Here is a 21,856-nt window from a genome sequence, read left to right as displayed (position 1 = left end):
TCAGAGTCTTGGATGTTGTTTAGGAGCGTGGCTTAGATAGTGGTCTCCGTCCTCCCACACACAGGAGGTCAGCATACCCTCCTAGACACACTAGGGCCGGTGAGATGACTCAGTAAAGGCGCTACACACCAAGCTTATGGCCTGAGAGCAGTCCTTGAGACCCACATGGTCGAAAATAATCGGTTTCTGCTATATCCTCTGACCTCTACACACAGGCCATGAGATACATACAATAAATATGATTTAAAAACTAAATAGGTGCACCTACAGACTTTATACCACTACACAGGGTAGGCACATTGCAAATGCCACATACATTTAAAAAAATTGACCAAGAGTATCCTAGGAAGGGTCCCAGATTGTGTGCAAGTGGTGTGCACTGGAACTACTGGACCAGGCAATGTGCCCAATGTAGGCAAGGGCAGTTGAGCTGTTAGCCGTGGGGCGTGGCTCTCTCTCTATGCCTGCCTTGTACCCAGAGGTATCTCTCTTTTTCCTCCTTAAAACTGAATCCCATGGATTGGTGAGATGTCACAACTGTAGTGGTGTGTTACGTGCAACAAAGGTGTCTGCTGCCAAGTCTGACAACTGTGAGTTCGAACTCCAGGTCCTATTTGATGAAGGGGCAACCCCATTAAACTGCCCCCCACTTCCTGCCACAGCATGCACTCACCACACACACTTTTTTATGTTTTTTGGCTTTTTGAGACAGGATGTGTGTGTGTGTGTGTGTGTGTGTGTGTGTGTGTGTGTGTATGTGTGTGTGCAATCCTAGTTGTCCTAGAACTTGCTCTTTTGGCCTGGCTGGCCTTGAACTTATGAAGATCTGCCTACCTCTGTCTCCTGAGTGCTGGGACTACCATCATCCAGCAATAAATGTCTTTGAGAAAGCAAGCAAGCAAGCAAACAAACAAACCCAAACCCTGAGTCCCAGGGCTGGCCTAGGATCCCGAGAGTCTAGACAGGACTTTGAGATCACCTTGCTTCAGCAAAGACCCTGTTCTCTTGAAGAAGGCTCTAGATGTTCTGCCTGAAAACTACCAGTCTGCTGGTCAGGGCTCCAGAGAATGCAGAAAGACGGGAGGGACCCCAGTCGCTTCCCTGCTCCATCACTCTCAGAACAGAGGCTGAGGCTGTAACCCTGGGAGATAGCAGTAATTTTGCATACATACAGATAGACCCCAGCCTTACAAAGTGGACTCCAGGTGTCTCGGCCCCCTTTGTCCTGGGGAGGCTGTGCTGAGGGCATGAGCCTAGCCCAGGCTTGACCTGTCAGTCAGATAAGGTGGCACTGACCTGTCAGATAAGAGGGCACTGATGTCAGCTCTGGGTGCCCCATCTGCAGAGGACACCAACCTAGGAACCTTCCTACCATTGGTTGCCTGGGGACCTCAGAGCATCAAGGGACATGCCACTGAAGGGTAAATCAGGAGGTAAGATCTAGCAGCCCAGATTGGCAGCCGTCATTTCTGGGTCAGCTTAATACCTGCTTTGGCTGTTTACCGGCCCTGGGGTGGCCACAGAGCCACCCGATGCCAGGTTCTGCCACCGGCTCATTTAGCATGACTCCGGCAGTCTCCGTGTGTGGTATACACAACTGCTTGTGTGGGCATGTGCATGTGTGAGCAGGAGGGCAGAGGCTGGTGTTGCACCATCCTTGGTCACCCTGAATTTTATTTTTGGAGACAGGGTCTTCCCTGACCCCGGAGTTCACTGATGTGGTGAGGCTGGCAGGCCATCAGACCCCAACAATCTGATCTGTCTCTCCTGCCCAGTGCTGTGGAGCAAAGATGGCTTTTACATGGATGCTAGGGACTTGATCTCTGGTCAAGTACTTTACTGACAGCCACCTCCTGAGCTCTCTACAAGTGACATCCCATGAGGAGCCCTAAACCGCAAGTGAGGGGCTGAATCCAGGTCACTTGGTTCAAGTCTCCTGTCACCCTGAGACCTCTTGAGGGCACATAGGGGTCTCACATACTAGCATTAAAAGTGTCCATCTTGAGCCTGGCGGTGGTAATCCCCCATCTGCAGTGGTAATCTCAGCACTCTGAGAGGCAGAGGCAGGCGGATTTCTGAATCGAGGCCAGCCTGGTCTACAGAGTGAGTTCCAAGACAGCCAGGGCTACGCAGAGAAACCCTGTCTTGAAAAGAAACCAAAAAAAAAAAAAAGAAAGAAAGAAAAAAAGAAAGAAAGAAAGAAAGAAAGAAAGAAAGAAAGAAAGAAAGAAAGAAAGAAAGAAAAAAAGAAAAGAAAATGTCCCTCCTATGACCATTACCTTGCCAGTGGTCCAAAGCACCCGGGACTTGAGACTTCAGTCTCAAGGAATTAAAATGGAGGGCCGTGAGGCCAAGCTTCCTTAATTCACGGTCCTTCTGTGCATGTAAGGCTGCAGGAATTGGGCACCAGCATCCCCTCTTACCTAGGCACTGGCTTCACCTGCACAGGGTGGCTGCCCGCACACAGCAAGACATCCAACACAGGTACCAACTTTTGAGTGTCACCTTTGGGCCACCCGTCTAGAAGTCTTGTGTCTATGTGGATGTGCAAGTGTGCCATAAGTCGACCTCAGCTGGTGGTCCTCAGTTGTTAGCCACGTTTTCTATTTTTAGAAGTTTTATCTTGGGGTTGGAAAGATGGCTCAATGGTTATGAGCACTGTCTGCTCTTGTAGAGGGCCCGAGTTCAGTTCCCACGTCAGGCAGCTCATGACTGTTTGACACTACAACTCCTCGGGACCCAACACCCTTTTCTGATCTTCAGGGACACATCCCTGTGTCACAGCTACCTGCTGCTCCAGTTTGAGGAGATCCGACTCACTTCCTCCTCATCACCTCATGCGTGTGGTACAGGCACAGGGCTAAATGTCATTACACATAAAATCCTTTCTAAAATATGTACAAAATTGTAAACTTTCTTTAGCATGTGTGCTCAGAGGACCCTCGGAGGGTGGCTCTCTCCTCCCACCACGTGGGGCTCGAGGGCAGAGCTTAGATGGTCAAGCTAACACAGCAAACACCTGCCAGCCAAGACATTTCCTTGGCCTGGTTTTTGTGACTTAAAGCAATCTTGTTATTATTTTGCGTGTGATGTGTGTGGTGCAGGGTTTGTGTGCTACAGGGCATATGTGGAGGTCAGAGAACAACTTTCAGCAGTCGGCTCTTTTCTTTCCATCACGAGGGTCCTGGGAACTGAATTCCTATCTCTGTCTCCTCCCGAGTGCTGAGAACTGTCCTGGTGGTTAGGAGCACCCACTGTTCTTCCAGAGGACCTGAGTTCAGTTCTTAGCGCCCACATCCGGTCTCCCAGAATGCTCTACACTTCTCAGCCCCAGGAGAGCCAACGCCTTTAACCTCTCCCAGCACCTCCGCTCTCTCTCTCTCTCTCTCTCTCTCACACACACACACACACACACACATACACTAGACAAGGCTGTCTGCCGGGGAGCCCCAGGGACCTGCTTGTGCCCGCAGCACTGGGGTACAAGTGCACTCAGCCGTACCGAGTTTCCATGTCTTCATGTTTGTGGGTAAAGGCTTTACTGACTGAACTATCTCCCCACCAGTATCTATGGTTTTTACTGCCGCTGTACACACAAAGCCAGATGCCTGTCTAGTTCACTAATGTCCTCAATACCCAGAATCACCCAACTGTGCAGTGTTTCTAGTGGCATTATATCTCTGTGAATCTGCCACTTAGAAGGCTGGGGCAGAAGGCTGAACTTGAGACTACCCTGGGCTGCAGTGACACCTTCTCTTACACACTGCCACTGGATGGGTGTGGTGGCTCACTCCTTTCATCTCAACACTTGGGCAGAGACAAGCTGATCTCTGAGTACAAGGTGAACCTGGTCTACAGAGAGACCCTATGTCACCTCCCCTGCTCCCCCGAACCAACCAAGCAAGCAACCAAGAAAAACTGACTGAACCATACAAGATGGAGTCACTACGATCTCTCTTGAATGCCTCAGCCATGAATCCTCCCTCCCCTTCTGACACTGGGGCTACCTCATGACCCCAGAAAGTACAGAGAGGCAGGGCTACACATTGGCTGCTTTATTGAAAGGCTCATGAATGACAGCTGTGCCCCAACTAGCCCCGACCTTTTCTACAAAGACAAACGAAGAAAATGGCATCCCCAGGAAAGCCAGCCAAGAGACCCGGTGCTCCGTAGCCTTGACTCCCACCCAGACCACAAGCACTAGGAGGCCGGGAAGGACAGAGTCCAGGTCCCCAAGGGCAAGGCTGGCGACGTGGCTGAGGAGACTGGAGGCCCCACAGCTGTTCCTTGCCTGGGATGTCAGGAACTGTCACCAGAGAAGACAGGAAGCTGAGGCGTGGGGCAGGGCGGGGAGCAGCTCAAAGGCTTTCAGAGTCATTTGAGGCGTAGGGTCTGCAAGGCCGCCCTGGGCTGCTTGGTGAGACCCAGTGTCGCTTGCCTCCATGCCCACAGTCACATCTGCAGCCACGCACTACTCACATCCAAGCCATCCACACAGAGGGAGGGCTGTCTCTGGATGGGGAGCCGGATGGGGGCCGCGGAGGAGCAGGCTCGTGACGCGGCTACTGATTGGCCGCCTCGCAGGCGTCTATCCAGTCGCTGTACACATCCACTGGTTCTGACAGGTAGGTGATGGGTGTCTGGAATTCCTCTAGGCACACGGTACAGGAGATGACTCCAGTGTTTCGAGCACGGTCCCTGCAGTCAGACAAGGTGGAGCTAAGCGTGAGAAGCAAGCCCTGAGCCTGTGGAGGCCACTCCCCCAGCAGGAAGGCCCGGGGCGAGCAAGGTGGGAGACAGAGGCCACTCACATTTTCACATCACAAGACTTCTCATGGTTGCAGAAAGGGCAGGTGAACTGGGTCTCCAGGGTGCCTGTCATCTTCTTCTTGGGGGGTGGCTTCCGTTTGGACTTCCTTCGTCCCATAACTGCAGAGGGGATAAAACCTGTGGTGCAGAGGAAAGGGGTCAGAGGCTGGCAGTAGCTGGCTACTCTCTACCTCCATCCTCTAGAAGCAGGCCAGAGACGACCAGCAGCGGTCTGTGGAGAAGGGAAGATGGCACACTCTGTAATCACCCAAGCTCCTGGGCCTAGGCACAACAGTCCCTGTGCACACCCTGGCCAACAGGACCAAGGACACCTTGAACCTTGGCTCCCAAGGTCCTGCTCATCTTTAGTAGGTCACTTATGATCTCTGTGCTCAGGGTCTCAGGGGAAGGTGGGGGGACGGCTGGCTGGAGAAGAGACAGGGACAGAGAGGGGTGCTGACGTAAAGATGCGTGCTGCTAAGGGAGGAGGAGCTTAGGTCCAGGAGTGACTAAAGATGACGTCAGGGAGGAAAGATGGCTTAGTACAAACCATGACAACATGACAACCCTCGTTCAACTCCAGAAACCTCTACCAGGCCAAGCACAGTGGCTCAGATCTGCACCCTGGCATTCTGACATGGAATGGGAGGCAGAGACAGGAAGGATTGTCTGGGAACTCGCTGGCTGGTTAGCCTGGACTACATAGGGACCGGCCAGAAACAAGAGGGAGGGTGAGGACAGACTCCCCAAACTCTGTCCTCCGACCCACATGCACGACGTAACACCCCCCCTTCTCATTGTAGTCCAGGGCTGGTCTGGAACTCACTCTGTAGACCCACTTCTGCCATCCACGTGTGGAGATTAACAGGATACACCGTCACACTCAGCTGTTTACTTACTGAGTCAGGGACTCACTGGGTAACGTTGACTGACCCAGTATTATCTATGTAGAACCGCCTCGCCTCAAACTCACAGAGACCTGCCAGCCTCTGTCTGGGATTAATGGTGTACATGAGCCACCACACTTGGCTTTCAAATTTAAAAAAAATTAAGACTTGGAAAACGCCAGCATGGTAGCATATACCAGAGGTTCTAGAACCTAGGAGGCTCAGGGAGGAGGGTGGAAAATTCATCCCAGGCTGGCGTCTAGTCGAGCTAGCCCATCTCACACTGTAACCCACAGCACGTCAGAGTATCGAAAGCTGGAGGACAGCTTGAGCAACAGATTTCAATCTACTGTCTAAAGCAAAGCAAAACAAAGGAAGCACACAGACATATATGCAGGCAAAGCATCTACCTATCTATCTACCTATCCATGATACAAATAAGTTTAAAAATCCATGCTAATAAAGATTTAGGGTTTTTTTTTTTAAGATTTATTTACTTATTTTATGTATACTATAGTACACTTAGCTGTCTTCAGACACACCATTAAGAGAGCATTGGATCCCATTATAGACAGTTGTGAGCCACCATGTGGTTGCTGGGAATCGAATTCAGGACCTCTGGAAGAGCAGTCAGTGCTCTTAACTGCTGAGCCATCTCTCCAGCCCGACTTACAGTTCTTAACATGAAAACTCAACAGGGTCTCTCTGTGTAGCCCTGGCTATCCTGGAACTCACTCTGTAGACCAGGCTGGCCTCGAACTCAGAGATCAGAGTTCATCATCCACCTGCCTCTGTCTCTCACAGACTGGAATTAAAAACATGTGCCACCACCATCTGGCATCAGGAGCACTCTTAACTGGATGAATCCAGCTAATAGCAGCCAAGCATATATAAGGCTCTGGGACAGAGGCTCTCAACCTGAGGGTTTTGGGGTCACATATCAGATATTCTGTATCCAGATATGCCAGACACATAAATAAATCTTCAAAATATCTGTATTAATAGTTACAGATGACAAGCCAGGTGGTGGCGGCACACACCTTTAATACCAGCACTTTGGAGACAGAGGCAGAGGCAGGTGGATTTCTGAGTTCGAGGCCAGCCTGGTCTACAGAGTGAGTTCCAGGACAGCCAAGGCTACACAGAGAAATACTGTCTGGGAGGGGGGGGGACAAACAACAACAACAACAAATAGTTACAGATGACAGGCTCCTAAGAAAACTTGTAACTGGATGAATCCTATTGCTAGGAGGTTATTAGAGTTAACAAGTTTCTGAGATGGGGCTACTCTGGGTGCAGAGGCATCAGGAAGGTCCTTTCCTTCCGGGGTCACTTCAGATGAAGCCTGGATGACAAAAGGCAGCTTTGATGCCCAGACAGCCAGGAAGAGAGGTGTATCTGAAAAGACCCTGAGGCAGATGAAGGGTGTTCTCCTCGTTTTACTTCGGAAAGAATGGCGGAAGCGACAGGGACAAAGTGTGAGACGCACAGAAGGGAGGCCAGACCCTGCAGGGGGAGCTGGCCTGGTCCGGGGCCCAGCTCTCAACTGTCTAAGCAGATGCGCTCGCTTCCCCGCCCATCGGGCCCTGGCAACCAGCTACAACGGAGTCCAGACCGGACATCTTGGTCCACCCTGTCCCAGCTGCTTACAGGCATCGCGGCCAAGCCTGAACCCACGTAAAGGCGGAAAGAGAGGATGGGTTTCGCAAGTTGTCCATTAACTTCTGTGCACATTCTACACACAGAGAAAAAAAATGTAGGGCAAAGATTTCTAAAACTTTCAAAACGGGGCAAGGAAGATGGCTTGGCAGGTGAAGATGCCGGCTGCCAAGCCTTGACAGCCGGGGCTGTCACGGTGAGGAGAGAGCCTACAGGTATAAGCTGTCCTCGACACACGCGCGCACACGCGCACACACGCTCACACACACACGCACACGCACACACGCACCATCCGAAACAAACTCACGATCACCTTACAGCTCCGCACAGCTCCTCCGGCGTCTGCAGCCCTGCCGATCCCCAGCACCCACAGCCCGGACACCTTATGCACTCGGTAACTACTTGTTGAACGAATCACCGAGTTGCCCTGAAGCTGTGTCTGTGTGGCCCCGGAATCCCAGCCTGCGATCGAGCCATGGTGTCCCGAGGCGACCGGGATGGCGGGAAGGGGTCTGGGCGGAGGAGCGACGCGTCCGCCTCACCCAGGCTTCGGTGGCGTCGCCCGCTCGCCCAGCTGCAGGGGTCCAGGGGTCAGGCTCCCCTCGCGGCCGTCCTCAGAGCCATGCCCCGGCCTCGGCTCTACGCCCTGCGGGTGATCTAGAGAAGAGCGCCGGTCCCGCCCAGCCCAACGCCCGCCCGCGAGACCCTACACTTACTTGTACCAGTCCTGCCTCTCAGCCAAGGCCGCTTCACCCAGGAGACGCTAACTTCCGGTCCCTAACGGAAGCGGAAACGTCGCTTTGGGTTTCCCGCCCACTCCTTAATCAAGTAAATGAGCGTATAGACCACGCCTCCAACTGCCTGTCTCCGCGCAATTATTACAGCGCATGCGCCGCCGTCCGGCTCATCCGCGAGCAAATTCTTACGGGTGTCAGAGATTAAATCGCAGGGAGCGGTGGCTCTCCTGGTTAAGTCCTCACCTGTAATCATCTTCCTGGATCCGTGTCACTTGTCTTACCCACTTGAAACCCGAGATTTTTCCTAACCTCCATGCTCACTCCAATATCTTAGCCCTAGAAGATCTAATTAGGATAGGAAGGGGACCAGTGGGAGTGAGAGGCAGGAGAACGGGTTAGGGGGTTAATATGGTCAAAGTACATTGCATTATCAGGGTTCTCTAGAGTCACAGAACTTATGGAGTGTCTTACTATATTGAGGGAATTTATTTATTTTTTTTAAAGATTTATTCATGTGGTTCCTGGGAATTTGAATTCAGGACCTCAGGTCGTGTAGCTGTCTTCAGACACACCAGAGGAGGGCGTAGGATCTCTTTATGGATGGTTGTGAGCCACCATGTGGTTGCTGGGATTTGAACTCTGAACCTTCGGAAGAGCAGTCAGTGCTCTTAACCAGCCCAAGGGAATTTATTGTGATGACTTAACGGTCTTTAGTCCAACCACCCCAACCATGGTCAGCTGTGAACGGGAAGTCCACGAATCTGGTAGTTAGTTGCTCAGTCCCACGAGGCTAGCTGGTCTTCTGTCGAAGCAGGTTCCAACAGATGCGCTGGCAAGTAAGTGCAAGCAGGCAGACAACAGTGAGCCTTCCTTCTTCCAGTGTCCTTATATAGGCCTCCAGCAGAAGGTGTGGCCCAGATTAAAGGTGTGTACCACCTCGCCTGGATCTGGGACTTGCTCTGTCCCAGGCTGATCTTGAACTCAGAGATCTCCTTGCCTTAGTCTCCTGGGATTAAAGGTGTGTACTACTATGCCTGGGCCTATCATGGCCACTATGCCTCAAGATCCATGCAAAGATCCAGGTCAGAAACTTGTGTCTTCTAGCCTCTGGATCACAGGGAGATTGCAGTTCATTCCAGATATACTCAAGCTGAAAACCAGGAATAGCCATTACATACATTATATATAGACTTGAAGAAAGCCTCTTATTATGACTAATATATGCACACAACACTCCTGTCCTATCTTGCTCTCCTGTGATTGAAGGCACTGAGGAAGTGGAGATAGGGGGATTAGAAATTCAAAGTCACTCTTAGCTGCTGCGATGGCCATTCTTGGTTATCAACTTGCCTATACCTGGGATGACCACGATGCAGTAATGGAGGGCACACCTGTGACAGATTTGCTGCTTGGTTTGAAGTGGGTGAATCGACATCTTGTCCAGCCAGACCTGTGAGGTGAGAAGACATAGGTTTTTAAATCAGATCTTGAGGCAGGAAAACACGTGCTTTTGATCCAGATCTTAAGGCTGGAAGACATAAGCCTTCACTTCGGAGCCTGCTTCTTAGGAATTCCAGCATATCCTGAAGACAAGCTGAGACACCGAGCCTTGTGGACTGAACACCTACTAGATTCTTAGACTTTTTGTTCACAGCTAGCTAGCTGGACTGTAGCCTGTAAGTCATTTCAATAAACGACACATGGAGAGAGGGAGAGGGAGGGGGAGAGGGAGAGGGAGAGAGAGAGAGAGAGAGAGAGAGAGAGAGAGAGAGAGAGAGAGAGAGAGAGAGATTCATTCCATAAGCTCTGTAACTCTAGAGAACCCCGACACTAATACAGCTATAGTTTGAGTTTGAGGCCAGCCTGGGTTACAAAGACCTGTCCCCCCTCTAAAGCCACCCCTAGTTGGTGGATGGAAAGTAGGAGGGGGCACAGATGGGTCAGGAGAGCTGGAAGAACAGTTTGAAAGCAGCGGCAGTAGCTGAATGGACTGTGGCCTGAGGTGGGGCTGTATTAACAGGAACAGAAAGACCTTTATACATGGAGAAACTGAGGCATCAAGCTGTGGTGGCTTGTATAAGCTTGGCCCAGGGAGTGGCACCATCAGGAGGTGTGGCCTTGTAGGAGTAGGTGTGTCACAGAGGGCATGGGCTTCAAGACCCTCATCCTAGCTGCCTGGAATATTCTGCTAGCCGTCTTCAGATGAAGATGTAGAACTCTCAGCTCCTCCTGCGCCATGCCTGCCTGGACACTGCCATGTTCCCACCTTGATGATAATGGACTGAACCTCTGAACCTGTAAGCCAGCCTCAATTAAATGTTGTCTTTATAAGAGTTACCTTGGGGGCTGGAGAGATGGCTCAGCGGTTAAGAGCACTGACTGCTCTTCTGAAGGTCCTGAGTTCAAATCCCAGCAACCACATGGTGGCTCACAACCATCTGTAATGAGATCTGATGCCCTCTTCTGGGGTGACTGACGACAGCTACAGTGTACTCATCATATATATAACAAAGAAATCATCTTAAAAAAAAAAAAAAGAGTTGCCTTGGTCATGGTGTCTGTTCACAGCAGTCAACCCTAGTTAAGATAGAAGCCAAACTTAGTTTCTGGAACTGAGATGGAGAAGGGAGACACAAATCCCCAGCCCCTCAGTGGACTGAAAAGCACAGGAAGGGTGCATTCCAGGATGTCTGAGCAGCAGAGAGAGGCATGTGGGGCTCAGCATTTGATGCTGGTAGGATAGCCAGGTGACCTGGGAAGAGGAGGCTTGGGGCACACTGGCTGAAGCTCAAAATTAAGTTAGAAGCCCCAGGAAGAGTTGACTAGGCAGAGATAACAGAGTGGAGGAGGGGGCGTCTCTCTTTGGCAGAGCCCCTGAGGGCTCCCTCTCCAAGGAGGAAGGCGGGGTCTTCCCACAGGAAGAAATCAAGGAGTGAGTCTGGGCCACAATAAGCGCGGGATGTCCGAGGAGATGGCTCAGCTGCTAACACACCTGCCAGGTTGAAGAATGGAGATTGTAGCACCTACGTAAGAGCCAGGTAGGCGTGCCTACCCGCCTGCAACCCAAGCCTGCAGGAGGTGGAGGATCCCTGGAGCAAGGTGGCTAGCCAGAGGTGGTCCGAGAGAGACCCTGCCTCAATATGTAAGATGGAGAGACGTGAGGGTCTGGCTTTTACACGCAGACCCTTCGAACATACCTGCTGAGTGCATACTTTTCTTTTTTCTTTCTTTCTTTTTCTTTTTCTTTCTTTCTTTTTTTTTTTTTTTTGTTTGTTTTCGAGACAGGGTTTCTCTGTAGCCCTGGCTGTCCTGGAATTCACTCTGTAGACCAGGCTGGCCTCGAACTCAGAAATCCACCTGCCTCTGCCTCCCAAGTGCAGGGATTAAAGGCGTGCACCACCACTGCCCGGCTCATACTTTTTTTTTTTTTTTAAAGATTTATTTATTTATCATATGTGAGTACACTGTAGTTGTCTTCAGACACTCCAGAAGAGGGTGTCAGATCTCATTACGGATGGTTGTGAGCCACCATGTGGTTGCTGGGATTTGAACTCAGGACCTTTGGAAGAGCAGTCAGTGCTTTTAACCGCTGAGCCATCTCTCCAGCCTCCGGCTCATACTTTTCTTAATGAAAGGCTTCTGGCCAGCAGATGGTTCAGCAGGTAAAGGCACTTCCTGCCAACCCGAGTTCGGTTGCTGGAAATTTCATGGTGGAGAGAAATAATTCCTGCATCTTGTACATGTACACACACACACACACACACACACACACACGGAAAGTGCTTGGCTGTGTCACAGGTTACTTATGTTTTAAAGAGAATGAAGGAAGGGTGTTGACTGTTCAGTTTGGTAAGTGTTTGCCTTGGGGATTTTACCAAGATTTATTTATTTATTTAGTGTGTTTCCAGAAACAACTTAAGGTATTTATTTAGAGTAGACGGATCTTCAAGATGCCCTATAGGGGGCAGTGTCATCCTTGGAACTGCCTTTTCTGAAGACCATTTTCTGTGTTGGCAGCTTTTACTCGCACAGGATGGGAAGCCCAGTGTAGTTCAGGCCTAAAATCCCCGTGCTCAGAAGGTAGACACAAGATCTTCGCTAGTTATAGGCCAGTCTGGGCTACACAAACAATTCAAAGCTAACCTCGGCTACAGTGTGTGACCCTGGAGTCACAAAAAATACAAAACCACAAATGCACGTAAAATAAGATCAGTCTGTGCATGTTACCCTGTGGCTTGCTGTCTTATTTGCACTTATGGTCAAGACACAAATGCAAAACTTGTTTTCAGTAGTTGTCCTGGTTAGTTTTTCTATCAGCTCCATGCAAGCTAGAGTCAGGATCTAGATGGGAGACACGCCCCTGGGGGCATGTGTGAAGGGCTGTCTGGATTAGTTTAATGGATGTGTGAAGACCGACCACGAATATGGTAGCACCTTTTCCAGGCTGGTGTCCTGCACAGAATAAAAGGAAAGTCAGAGCGAACCAGCATCATCTCCCTCAGCTTCCGGGTTGCTGTCGTGCTGTGATTGGCTGCCCCGAGCCCCTGCCGCTGGCCTCCCTGTTACCCGAGACTATGCCCTTGAATTGTGAGCAGAAAGAAACTCGTTCTCTCTCATCATTCGCTTTAGCTAAGATATTTCACCACATCCGCAAAAAAAGAAATGGATATAACATGGGGCATGATGGCCGGCCAAGTCCTCGTGGTTAGAAGGTGTCAAAAGCGCGGCACGGTTGAACACACCTGTAATCCCAGCTCAGGGCCTGAGACAGGAGGATTACATTGAGTCAGAGATCAGAATGGGCTACATAGAGAAGGCCCATCAAAATAAATAAAACCACAGAATTAAAATAAACAGGACGATGTCTTAGCCTGGCTTGTTGTCGGCTGTCATCCTAGTCGCTGTGGCTGCTGATGCAAGAGGCTCAACATTCAAGGTCAACCTGGGCAACTTAGCTCCTGTGCCCAAATTAAAACACAAAAATCAAAGATAGGCATGGTGACTCGTTCCTTTAATCTACACACTCGGGATGTAGAAGCCAGAGAATCTGCCTGAAGTCAGCCTAACTTCACAATGGCCTCCAGGAAAAAAAACCCCAAGCTATACAGTGAGTTCTTGTCTCAAAGAGCCAGCCACGGGCTGGAGAGACAACTCACAGATAAAGAAGATTGCCTTGCAAGCTAGGTGACTGAGTTCAATACCCAGAGACCATGGTGGAAGCACACACACACACACACACACACACACACACACACACACACACGTAATAATAAAGTGATAAACTGAGTGTGGTAGCACACAGCACCAAGGAAGCAGAGGCAGGCAGAACTCTGTGTGTTTGAGGCCGGGCTGGTTTACATAGTGAGACTGCATCTAAGAAAAAACACCCCGTGCCTGGGGATTGCACGGTTGAGCGCTTGCTTAGCATGCACAGGGCGCTGGGTTCCATTCCAAGTGCAGGGGACGAACAGCATTGATCTCATGACCAGCGCCTGGTAGCTGCTGTCACCTCAGCTGGCCAGAAGTCCCTCTGCAGGGGCGCCGCACAGCCTCCAGGCGCCCTCTCTGTCTCTGAGACATCTTTGGAGCATATGGTGCTTAGCGGGATAAGGAACTTGGTTTGCATCCTCCATGTGACATTTACATGTCACTTCTCCTTTCTAGACCCTGGGAACAGGGACACCGGGTGAAGCTCACTGCTGATTCAGACCTCCGGCTGCCAGGAGCCTCTGAGTCAGTGGGAAGAGGGCTTGGTGGCTGTGAATTCCCAAGATGGTTGAGGTTAGCCTGGAGGCCTGAGCTGTAGTCACAGCTAGCTGGCAACCTGTGTTGGGTAGGTGGTTTTTGTTGTTGTAGGGTTTTTTTTGTTATTTGTTTTGTCAACTTGATCATCTGGGGACAGGAATCCTCAACTGAGAAAATGCCTCCATCAGATGCTTACCGTGCCCTTTCCTCAAGAGCGATGTGGGAGGACCCTGCCTATTGTGGCGGTGCCGCCCCTGGGCAGATGGTCCTAGGTGGACGGCAGAGCCATGGAGAGAGAGCAGGCTGGTGTGCAGCACTGTGAAACAGCTTCTGCCTCAGTTCCAGCCTTGAGTGCCTGTGCTGATTTACCTCAGTGATGGTCTGAGATCTGGAAGTACAAGCCAAGTTAACCCTTTCCGCCTCATGTTGTTCTTGGTCAGAGTTGAGTATCACCACAGCCAACCAGAGCAGACATGATGCTGAGACCTGTCTGGGGCTCTGTAATGTCCTACGAGAAGCAAGGATGAGTCTAAAGGGGACAACAAGTGGTAGCTGCTGTCACCTCAGCTGGGTCAGGGTCAGAACTGATTTTTTTTTTTTTTTTTTTTTTTTTAGAGACAGGGTTTCTCTGTGTAGCCCTGGCTGTTCTGGAACTCACTCTGTAGACCAGGCTGGCCTCGAACTCAGTGCTGGGATTACAGGCGTGCGCCATCACTGCCCAGCCTGATTTTTTTTTTTTTTTTTAAGGACAGGGTGTCATGTACTCTAGGCTAGTTACAGACACACGGCTCTGATGTTTGACCTTTTTTTTTTTTTTTTACATTAACTCTGTGTGTGTGTGTGTGTGTGTGTGTTTGCGCACATGTGTGCAGTTTCAGGGATTGAATTTGGGTAGTCAGGCTTGGCAGCACAGTCCCCTACCAGCTAAGTCCTCTCACTCCCCAACCTCTCCAAACAAGGTCAGGGAGGCCAGCAAGGTGGTGCTCCCTCACGGTCAGACAAGCCAAGTAACCTCCTGCTGGAGTCAGCTCGCGGTTGGCACACGGTCCAATTCCTTCCTTGTTTTGTTTTGAAACAGGATCTGTGAGACAGGATCTGTGGTGATAGTTTTCTGAAAATACCTCTTCCCAGCAGAGGGACTAAAATGTTTGCAGACCTTGCAGCTAAGCTAGTAATGTGCTTTGAGGTCATTCAAGACATGAGCTCTAAATGCCATCCTCCTGTGTACTCAGCCTGTTTCCAGGTAAACCGTATTAAGAAAATGGGAACATTTTACTGTCTTTGCGTTTCCCACACAGTGAGCTTTTACAGCCTAAACTGAGTGCATAGCTTTCAACCTCTAACCATGACTTTTCCCATGCCTCCGACGAGAATAGTGTGGTGCCTGTGTGTGCATGTGTGTTGTTATGTGTGCTGTGTGTGTTGTGTGTGTATATGTGTGTATCCTGTTGTATGGTGTGTGTAGGGTATGTGTGGTATATGTACGTATGTGTTGAGTGGTGTGTGTGTATGTGTGTGGGGTATATGTATGTGTGTAGTACATGTGTGTATGTTGTATGTGTCTGTGCTGTGAGTATACTGTGAGTATGGTATAGTATGTGTGATATGTATGTGATGGTTGTGTGTCTGTGGTGTCTATGTGTGTGTGGTGTATGTATGCGTGTTGTGTGTATGGTATGTATATTTGTGTGTGATGTGTGTGTGTGAATGGTATATATGTGTGGTATGTGTGGTGTATGTATGGTGTGTGGTGTATGTGTGTATGTGTGTGGTATGGTGTGATGTATGTGTGAATGTGGTATGTGTGGTGTATGTGTGTGTGTGAATGGTATATATGTGTGGTATGTGTGGTGTAAGTATGGTGTGTGGTGTATGTGTGTATGTGTGTGGTATGGTGTGATGTATGTGTGAATGTGGTATGTGTGGTGTATGTGTATTGCACGCTCGCGTGTGTGTGTGTGTGTGTGTGTGTATGTGTGGTATGTGTAATATATGTATGTGTGCTGTACATATGGTGTGTGGTATGTGTGTGGGGGATGTGTATGTGTGTATGTGGTATGTGCTGTATATGTGTATTGTGTGTGTGTGGTATCTATGTGTGTGTGGTATGTGTGGTATATATATGTGTGGTGTATACATGGTGTGTGATATGTATATGTTGTGGTACCTGTGATGTGTGAGTGTATGTGGTATGTGTGGTTGGTTATATGGTATGTGTGTCATGTGTATGTGTATTTTGATATGTGTGATGTTTGTGTACGTACTGTGTATGTATGTGGTGTGTGTAGTATGTATGGTGTGTGTGGTATGTGTGGTATGCATGTTGTGTGTATGTATGTGTGTGTGGTATATGGGTGTGTTGATATGTGTGATATATGTGTATGTAGTATGTGTGTTGTGTGTGATGTGTTATATGGCATGTGTGTGTATGTGGGTATGTGTGTGGTGTGTGTGTGTGGTGTAAGTGTGTGTGTGATATGTGTATGGTGTAAGTGTATGTGTAGCATGTGTGTGTGATGTGTGTAATGTGTGTGTGTGATATGTGTGATGTGTGTGTGGTGTATGTGGTGTAAGTATATGTGTTGTGTGTGTAAGTATATGTGTTGTGTGTGTGTGATATGTGTGATGTGTGTGTGGTGTAAGTATATGTGCTGTGTGTGTAAGTATATGTGTTGTGTGTGTGTGTGGTATTTATATGTGTAGTATGGTATGTGTGTGTGTATGTATGTGTGATATGTGTGTGTCGTGTAGTAATCATTACTGAAAGCAGCCAATAGGTTGAAAGCAATCATAAACAAAACAAATATCCTATAAATGTTGGAAGCAACGTGAGGACATAGACTGGTAATGTCAGCATGGTTTTAGTGCTAGTCTAGGCAATTTGAAGTTAGTAAAATCACGTCCCTGCAAACTTGGCCAGACATTTCTGTAAAGAAGCCCTTCTTCCTTTCCCATGCCATGGAACAGAGACCCTTGTCTGGGACAGACACAGCAGACACACAGGCACAGACAGCAGGGACAGATGTGACACACAGCAGGCAGGCTACGACCGGCCAGTTACCAGGCTACACACACGTGGATGACACGGGGAGAAACATGGAGAATTCAAATTTGGACTTACTCTTCGTCAAAGTAGTCAAGATCAGTTTCTTTCTACTTTCTCCTTAATGTGACATTGATGCAAGGGTCACAGTGCAGCCCAGGCTAACCTGGAACTCCTTTGTAGCCCAGGCTGTCCTCAAACTCACAATGATCTTCCTACATTAGCGTCTCAGGTGTTAGAATTACAGACACGAGCTATCACGCTTAAAAACCTGCCATGTCAGGTGGTGGTGGCACACACTTTAATCCCAGCACTCAGGAGGCCAGGCTGGTCTACAGAGCTGGTTCCAGGAGAGCCAGGCTATGTAGAGAAAACTTGTCTTGAAAAAAGAAGTATCTGTCTGTTTGTCTGTCTCTCTGTCTGTCTATTAGTCTGTCTGTCCATCCATCTCAGCTCAAGGAACATGTTATAGAGTCTGAGAGAAAAATAACGGAGCAGCCTGGTGGTGGTGGCGCACTCCTGTAATCCCAGCACTCTGGGAGGCAGAGGCAGGCGGATTTCTGAGTTCGAGGCCAGCCTGGTCTACAGAGTGAGTTCCAGGACAGCCAGGGCTACACAGAGAAACCCTGTCTCAAAAAAAAAAATCTAAAAAAAACAAAAACAAAAACAAACAAGCAAACAAACAAACAAAAAAAACCCCAAAAATAAAAAAAAGCAAAACCAAGAAAAATACCGGAGCAAGCAAGGTGTAAGAAAGCGCCTCCCTCTCCGCAGCAGCCAGCAGGAGGAAGATGAGTGAGCGACCTTTTTCTCTTAGGGTTCAGGAAGGCAGGCAGGGTCGGGAAAGGAGGTCACCGGCTGCTTTGTGGGGTTGGATGCCTTCAGGGAAACAGGAAAAGTCTAGTCAGACGGAGCTGTGGAGGCAGACAACTGCAAAAACTGTTTTTTAAACAAACCCTCAAACTATTTATTAGTAGGGATAGGAGCTGTATGCAGGTGAAGGTCAGAAGACAATGTGCAAGTCAGTTCCCTTTTTCCACCGTGTTTGTGCCAGGCACGGACTTTGGGTTGGCAGGCTTGACTGCAGTCACCTTTACCCCCTGAGCCACCCATCGCCCAGCCCCACCACCCCTCTCTTAACGGGCACAGTCACTTGTGTCTCAGGTTCAACAGTGCAGCACAGGGCAGCGCCTCTGTCATGCTCCTCTCTGTGGAGGAGACACCAGTGAGGTACTGTGGGCTGTCGCTTGACTCAGCCAGGCAGCAGACAACCCAGCACCCCTGTTCTGTCACTCCTGGTGTGACAGTTGAAGTTCTCAAGAGAGTGGTTTGTGTGACTTTCCTCACGCCAATGGTTTAGGCAAATATGTCTGCAGGCAAATGTTACTCAATCCCCCACAGAAGGGAACTGCGCTCCAGTTCCCCAGACCAGCTGTTTCTTTGTGTTTATTCTCCTTCCTTTCTACCTCTGTCTCTGCCTCCCTCTCTTATTCTTTTTCTTTCTTCTTGAGATATAGTCTCACTGTAGCTCTGAAATGTACTGTGTAGCCCAGGCTAGCCTTGAACCCACAGAGATCCACCTGCCTCCGTCTAGAGTGCTGACATTGAAGGTGCACACCAGCAGTAGGCTCCGTCTTCACCCCAGGTGGAGCAGGGAGGGTGGTTTAGGAGCGGAGGGCTCGCCCTTGTGGGTGAGGCTCTGGAGTTCACTCCCAGTGCCCTCAGGCAGAAGCTACAAAGACAGTGGTTCTCCCAGGAGCAAATCCAGTTTATCCAGAAGCAAGTCTGAACACGGACGTGAGTCCACGGAGCGGCCGTTGCAGTACTGTCTGCAGGCAGATTGCAACATGAACCCCCAAGCCGCCCGAGATCCGAGATTCTTGATAGACGGAGGGTTACAGGTTCAGGATCAGGTCCCTGTCTCTGCACTAAAAGATCTGCAGAACTCTACCTCCAGCAGCTGGGGCAGATCTTCAAATATAAATGGTACAAACATTAAATTGAAGAAAAGAAACTTTTTTGGCTGATGAAAATTCTCGACTCTTTTGTGTGTGTTTGGGATTAAGGATGGAACCCAGGAACTCACAGATGCTAGGCCGGTGGTCTAGCATGGAGCCACACCCCCAACCCTTACTGGGGGATTCAAGGCAGGAGCTCTGCCACTGAGCCACACCCCAGGCCCACTCTAGGCTCTATTGCTGATCTGTATTTCTTCCGCAATGTCACAAGTGGTGGTTTTATGACTTTGCCAAAACTTATCAGAGGGGTTGGTGTAGATCAGTTGGTAAAGTACTTGCACAAAGTTCTTGGTTTGATCTGATCCCCAGTACCTCAGAAACTGGGCCTCTGATCTGAGGTCACTTAAAGGGCGACGGGGAGCAAGAATCACATGCAAATACAGAGATCTGTTAAAGAAAAGCACCTTAGGCCCCCTGGCTAGGGGTGTGGTTAGGATAGAGTGGGTACTTAGTGTTCTCCAGGCCCTGGCTTGGGGTACGCATGCACACGCACACAGGCATGCATGCACATATACATGCAAGTATGCGTGCACACACCTTGTAAAACTGTACATTTAATACGTTTGAATTACGTGTGTGAATTACACATAAAAAAAGTGGGTTTTGAAGAAAAGGAAGGTTAAAAAAACACAAGGTGTGGTTCAGTGGGTAAGGAAAAAACATGTTCTGGTTTGCTCTGGTTTTTGTAAGAAAATGTACAAAAGAAACTGGGCGGAGTGACACACACTTCTAGCCAAAGCTTGGGAGGCTGGGGCTGCTTGGCAGACAGTGAGACCCTCTCTCTATAGGGAAAGGGAGAGAGAGGGAGGGGAGGAGAAAGAGAGAGAGGAGGGAAGGAGAAAGGGAGAGAGGAGGGAGAAAGGGAGAGAGGAGGGAGAAAGGGAGAGAGGAGGGAGGGCTAAAGGAAAAGAGGGAGGGAGGGATGAAGAAAGGGAGGGAGGGAGAAAAGGAGAGAGGGATGAAGGAAGAATGGGAGAGAGAAAAAGAGGGAGAAGGAGAGAGAGGATGATTATGAGATGAACAGACAGGGAAGGAGTTTCCTGTCAGGATAGAAGGCAGAGAAGGGGCAGACTTGGAGAAGGGAACACGGTACACTTTTTAATTTTCTATTTTGTTTTAATATCGACTTTGCTTTAATTTTTTACCACATTCATTTATTTGTGTGGAGGGGACATGCATGAGTCACAGAGTGTGGAGGTCAGAGTGCAGAGGTCAGAGTGCAGATGTCAGAGTGCGGAGGTCAGAGTGCAGAGGTCAGAGTGTGGAAGTCAGAGTGCGGAGGTCAAAGGACACTTGCAGGGCTCAGTTCTTGCCTTTCACCTGTGGGTCTTGGGGACTGAACTCGGGTCATTAGGCTGCATGACAAGCAGTTTTTACAAATTTTTATATGTTTATTTTATGCACATGGATGTTTTGTCTGTATGTACTTTTTAAAAAATATTTATTTTATGCATATGAGTACACTGTAGCTGTGTTCAGATACACCAGAAGAGGGCATTGGACCCCATTCCCGATGGTTGTGAGCCACCCTGTGGTTGCTGGGAATTGAACTCAGGACCTCAGGAAGAAGAGTCAGTGCTCTTAACCACAGAGCCGTCTCTCCAGCCCTTGTCTGTCTGTATTTCTGTGCACCATGCACATGCCTGGTGCCTGTGGAGGCCAGAAGAGAGTGCTGGTCCCCTAGGACTAGAGTTACAAGCACTTGTGAGCTGCCACGTGGGTGCTGGGAATCGAACCTGAGTCCTCTGGAAGAGCAGCCAGTGCTCTAACCGCTGAGCTGTCTCTCCAGCCCAGGAACAGGCACTTTTACCTAGCTGGTCCCTTCTTTGTTGTTTTCCTTGGGGTGACAGACGCGCATACCCAGCCAGCCAGCTGGTTTTACACGGTTCTGCAATGGAACCCAGCTCTTTGTGCTTACCTAACAAACATGGTAAATCCCCAGCCATAGACTTTTCTCATTTTCACTTTTTGGTGTTTTTGAGACAGGGGCTCTCTGTATAGCCCTGGCTGTCCTAGAGCTTGCTGCATAGACCAGGCTGGCTTCAAACTCATAGAAATCCACCTGCCTGTACGTCCCGAGTACTGGGATTAAAGTCATGTGCTACCACTCCTGACTCACATATGTATTTTAAGACAGGATGTCATGTAGCCCAGGCTGACCTCAAACTTATTATGTTTCAGAGGATAAGCTTGAACTTCCGGTCACTGAGCCTTGACTTCCTGTATGCTGGGATTATATGTTTGTACCCCAAACCCTGCTGCACTTTCCTTAAACTTTGAACGAGTGACTATTCCCACTTCCATATTGAAATGGTTGAAAGTTAATGTTGTGAGACAAACCTGTGGAGAGCCATAGTGACACAGAGGGACCTTGAGCAGAGCTGTGCTCACCGCTCGCCGGTGCTCTGTAACTGTGAGGAATGAGAAGCTGAGGGCGGAGAGCGACGGAGAAGACAGGAAAAACAGTGGTCTCGGGCGTAGCTTAGTGGTAGGGCCTTCGAAAGTGTGTTCAAAATGTCTGGATTCCACCCTCATCAGGAGAGGAAAATGGAACCCGCTGCTCTGTGGTAAATTATACGCTTAGAGTCTCAAAGCCCTCAGTTTAATTCTCCAAAGTCCCTAAAACTTGGAGCCTTATATGGTGGTATATCTGCTATTCTGGCCCTCACAAGATGGAGGTAGATAATCAGGAATTCAAGCTTATTCTTGGCTGCTTATTGAACTACTTGGTGGCTGGCAACTGCTTGTAATTCCTGGGGTGACCCAATGCCCTCTTCTGGTCTTTGTAGGTACCTTCAAATACGCCATCCACATATAGACAAGCAGTCAGGCACACACACATACACATAATTAAAAATAACATTTAACAACAATAAAAAAAAATTTAAAAATTGGACTAGAGATGCACCCCTGTTGGTCGGGTGCTTGCCTAGACCAGCAGCCATGAAACCCTGGGCC

At 49.3% G+C, this 21,856-nt stretch overlaps 1 protein-coding gene across 2 annotated transcripts; it reads right to left on the bottom strand.

The window, feature by feature from the left end:
• Window positions 1-4,040: 4,040 nt before the first annotated feature.
• Elof1 (elongation factor 1) lies at window positions 4,041-8,160 on the bottom strand. 2 transcript variants are annotated; one of them, XM_052188840.1, is made up of 3 exons: window positions 8,072-8,160; window positions 4,812-4,947; window positions 4,041-4,698 (listed from the first exon to the last, which is right to left on the bottom strand). In XM_052188840.1, the coding sequence occupies exons 2-3, from the start codon at window positions 4,925-4,927 to the stop codon at window positions 4,563-4,565; spliced, it is 252 nt and encodes an 83-aa protein (XP_052044800.1). In that variant the 5' UTR covers window positions 4,928-4,947; window positions 8,072-8,160; the 3' UTR covers window positions 4,041-4,562. The 2 variants fall into 2 exon arrangements, with proteins under 2 accessions (XP_052044800.1, XP_052044801.1); XM_052188841.1 differs by lacking the exon at window positions 8,072-8,160 and adding an exon at window positions 7,898-8,041.
• Between the last annotated feature and the right edge of the window lie 13,696 nt (window positions 8,161-21,856).

This window comes from Apodemus sylvaticus, chromosome 7, assembly GCF_947179515.1.
Source record: "Apodemus sylvaticus chromosome 7, mApoSyl1.1, whole genome shotgun sequence".
In the NCBI taxonomy this organism is placed as follows: Eukaryota; Metazoa; Chordata; class Mammalia; order Rodentia; family Muridae; genus Apodemus; species Apodemus sylvaticus.
The sequence above is the reverse complement of the archived record's forward strand: the minus strand, read 5'-3'. Positions and strand labels throughout refer to the sequence as shown.

What these genes read in the sequence shown, in the direction of transcription:
- Elof1 (XM_052188840.1), bottom strand. Translation starts at nt 4,927, where the DNA reads ATGGGACGAAGGAAGTCCAAACGGAAGCCACCCCCCAAGAAGAAGATG. An exon ending in AAGTCTTGTGATGTGAAAAT is followed by an intron (nt 4,699 to 4,811) that starts GTGAGTGGCCTC and finishes GTCTGACTGCAG; the next exon opens with GGACCGTGCTCGAAACACTG.